At 31.6% G+C, this 3,266-nt stretch overlaps 1 protein-coding gene across 1 annotated transcript in view; it reads left to right on the plus strand.

The window, feature by feature from the left end:
* Positions 1–3,266, plus strand: part of LOC111083552 (neuronal acetylcholine receptor subunit alpha-7-like) — a 14,129-nt gene that overhangs the window by 4,642 nt on the left and 6,221 nt on the right. Inside the window, exons 3-5 of the mRNA XM_022380141.1 lie at positions 577–621; positions 1,405–1,511; positions 2,751–2,919. Coding sequence (XP_022235849.1) covers positions 577–621; positions 1,405–1,511; positions 2,751–2,919 — 321 coding nt within the window. The remainder of the gene's footprint in view (positions 1–576; positions 622–1,404; positions 1,512–2,750; positions 2,920–3,266) is intronic.

Genomic DNA, 3,266 nt, shown 5'->3' on the forward strand with positions numbered 1-3,266 from the left:
TGTTAGAGGAAGGATAGTTGGTCAAGCAGATTGTGGAATAAGTCAGCGCCAAATTTCGCAGAATTTGGGAATCCCGCTTTCGACAGTCAACAGAATCATCGTGCAGTTCAGGAAACACGGCAAGGAAACAAGTGAGCAGCGTCCGTGAATATAACTGAAAATATTCATTTTTTTTCTGAAAAGGTGGTGTCTATTTACTTGTGACCACGCTGTGTTCTTTGCAAAGAAAAAAAAAGGAAAATTGAGATCGAAGCTAGTCGTCACGTCATAATAACGACATTGTGCTATCGTGTACCACACTCGTTGCACTGAAATGTTTGACTACGCAAAAAAAACATATATTTTGAAATGAAAAGCCAATATGCAATGCGGATTCCTCGGATAAGGCTTTTCTAACGATATAAGATATGTTGCGTTAGATCGAGAAATTTACGAGAAAGTTCCGGACAGGCAAACGCAAGCGTAGTATTTATATAGATTTGGAATGTTGCGACTGAGGCTTAGAATTATGTTTCAAATATATATATATATATTTATATTCAAAATGATGACTAATGAATCATCGCTGTTTTTCAGGCGGAGGACACAGGAACGCTTAGTACCGTATGTATACCATCTGGTGTAAGTGTCTTTACTTTGTTTGTTACTTATCTTAGTTCTAAGTTTAAAGAGACACCTGCGGACTCGACACATAAAAACATTAAACGCTCCTCTCAGTTAAGCCTAGTATTTTGATTCCTGTTAAACTTCGAGCAAATTTGTGAAAGATCTGTAATATGTGAACTTAAAAGATTAAACGCTCCTCTCAGTTAAGCCTAGTGTTTTGATCCCTGTTAAACTTCGAGCAAATTTGTGAAAGATCTGTAATATGTAAACTTGAAAGATTAAACGCTCCTCTCAGTTAAGCCTAGTGTTTTGATCCCTGTTAAATTTCGAGCAGTTTTGTGAGAGTTCAATGATACACAGAAATATGTATATCACTATATTTCTGAAGGGAAAAAACTGTTCATTGTTGGAAGAACAAAGTGTTTTGTGTATACAAATCTCTTTTCAAAAATCAATTATATAAATACTGCTTAAACATTTTATTATATATAATTATTAATAAAAGGAACATTTTTACTCTCTCATTCAATACACTTTTGAAAGATACATATCTACACATATAGCACGAAACGCTCTAACATACAGTTAACGTGAGTTGTGTTGGATAAGCCAGCAATGTAATTCAGCAACTTTTCAAACTAAACAAATCGTGAAATTCGACACGATAGAGTGTTTAATATTAGAATAACATTTAACAAGTTAATTAAATATTAATTAGTTGAACCAGGGTTATATTCGTATTACATTAACAAATATCATTACATAAGTAACCAGAAATGTTTTTTGTTTCCTTCTTAGGACTGGTATGATGAAAGATTACAATGGAACATCTGGGATGTAAACTTTTGGCATCTTCGCATGCCAGAAGAGAAATTATGGAGGCCAAAAATATCCGTTTTTAATCGGTAAACTGTGTGAACCTGAAGTAGATCCTTATGTCTATAAAATGCACAATTATTGTGCTGTTTTTAATCGGTAAACTGTGTGAACCTGAAGTATATTCTTGTGGCTATAAAATTCACAATTATTGTGCTTTTTTTAATCGGTAAACTGTGTGAACCTGAAGTAGATTCTCGTGTCTATAAAATGCACAATTATTGTGCTGTTTTTAATCGGTAAACTGTGTGAACCTGAAGTAGATTCTCGTGTCTATAAAATGCACAATTATTGTGCTGTTTTTAATCGGTAAACTGTGTGAACCTGAAGTAGATCCTTATGTCTATAAAATGCACAATTATTGTGCTGTTTTTAATCGGTAAACTGTGTGAACCTGAAGTAGATCCTCATGTCTATAAAATGCACAATTATTGTGCTGTTTTAATCGGTAAACTATGTGAACCTGAAATAGATCCTTATATCTATAAAATGCACAATTATTGTGAATTCTGTTTAAGTTAATTTATCCAGTTTCGAAATCAGAAGGCATTATTATATCCAGCATGAATATACATTAACTTAATTTTCGTAATGTTTCGTTTGAACATTTTTAGAGTCTAATAAACCACTGTTTAGCAAAACATTATATACTGACTAACTTAACTACCTAAATTTGCTTCAGTTGATATTTACTTTCACAGAAACATTCAATTTATATTTTATAACAGTTTCGATGTTCCAGTTTTGACAGTCCATAATAAAACATTTAGGATAAAGAATCTGATGTTGAACTTAATAGTTATTTCAAGAAGAAGTATTTGTTACAAATTCTATATAATAATGTTCATGTTTTATCATTGTTTTTATTCGTTGTTATTATTTGGAATTAACGTTTTAGTTTTTTTTCTACTTTAGTTTTTTCTGTTTAATATAAGTGTTTTGACACGTGTAATAATATGAGCATTTTTAGACGAAACTTGGTTTTAAAAAAAGTATCATAGAAGTGATAGCTAGTTTGCTTCATACAATAAAGAGGGATACATAAACATGTAGAGAGAGTAACACATATCTATTTTCATGCTTAGTGCTATGATTTAGAATTAAATGTGTATAATAATATTTGGAAGAAGAAATGGCTGAGAAATACTAGAAAGATTATTATGGATTTTTGAAAGTTTTTTAATCCGGATTTTAATATGAAGAGTGATTTAATAATTGTTTAATATGTGCTTTAATACATAAGGTTTCTTATAATTAAACCATACCAGGGCGAGAATGGAGGAGTATGGCAAGAAACCCTATATAATATCATTCTCCGATGGCCATTCGTTTTATTCACCTCTTGCTATTTTGCACACTGTCTGTCTTCCTAACTTACGATTCTTCCCATTTGATCAACAGACTTGCGAAATTACGTTTGGATCTTGGGAACAAGAGGTAAGAACGGAAAACTACGGTTGAGTGAGTTTAAAGTTTAATATGGTGTAAGCTCTTCAATATAGAATGTTGAACCCTACTTTCTGTTACAATATTTTCCTGTTTATTTGTTCACTTTTTGTGTCCATGGATATGTAAGTCACAGTTGAAATTATACACTTTATTTAACACTATCGCAGCTAAAACGTTTACCATTTCCACTAAATATACAAATCTCTATTTTAGAAATTTCATATTTTCTAACTATATACATTGTAAGACTAAAATCATTACATATCCTATTATGGTGATATGTGAGAGAAATATATTGTGAAACTGTTTAGTTTCCAGTGTGATGTACACTAGAT

The sequence above is a fragment of the Limulus polyphemus genome, unplaced genomic scaffold (assembly GCF_000517525.1).
Source record: "Limulus polyphemus unplaced genomic scaffold, Limulus_polyphemus-2.1.2 Scaffold10060, whole genome shotgun sequence".
In the NCBI taxonomy this organism is placed as follows: Eukaryota; Metazoa; Arthropoda; class Merostomata; order Xiphosura; family Limulidae; genus Limulus; species Limulus polyphemus.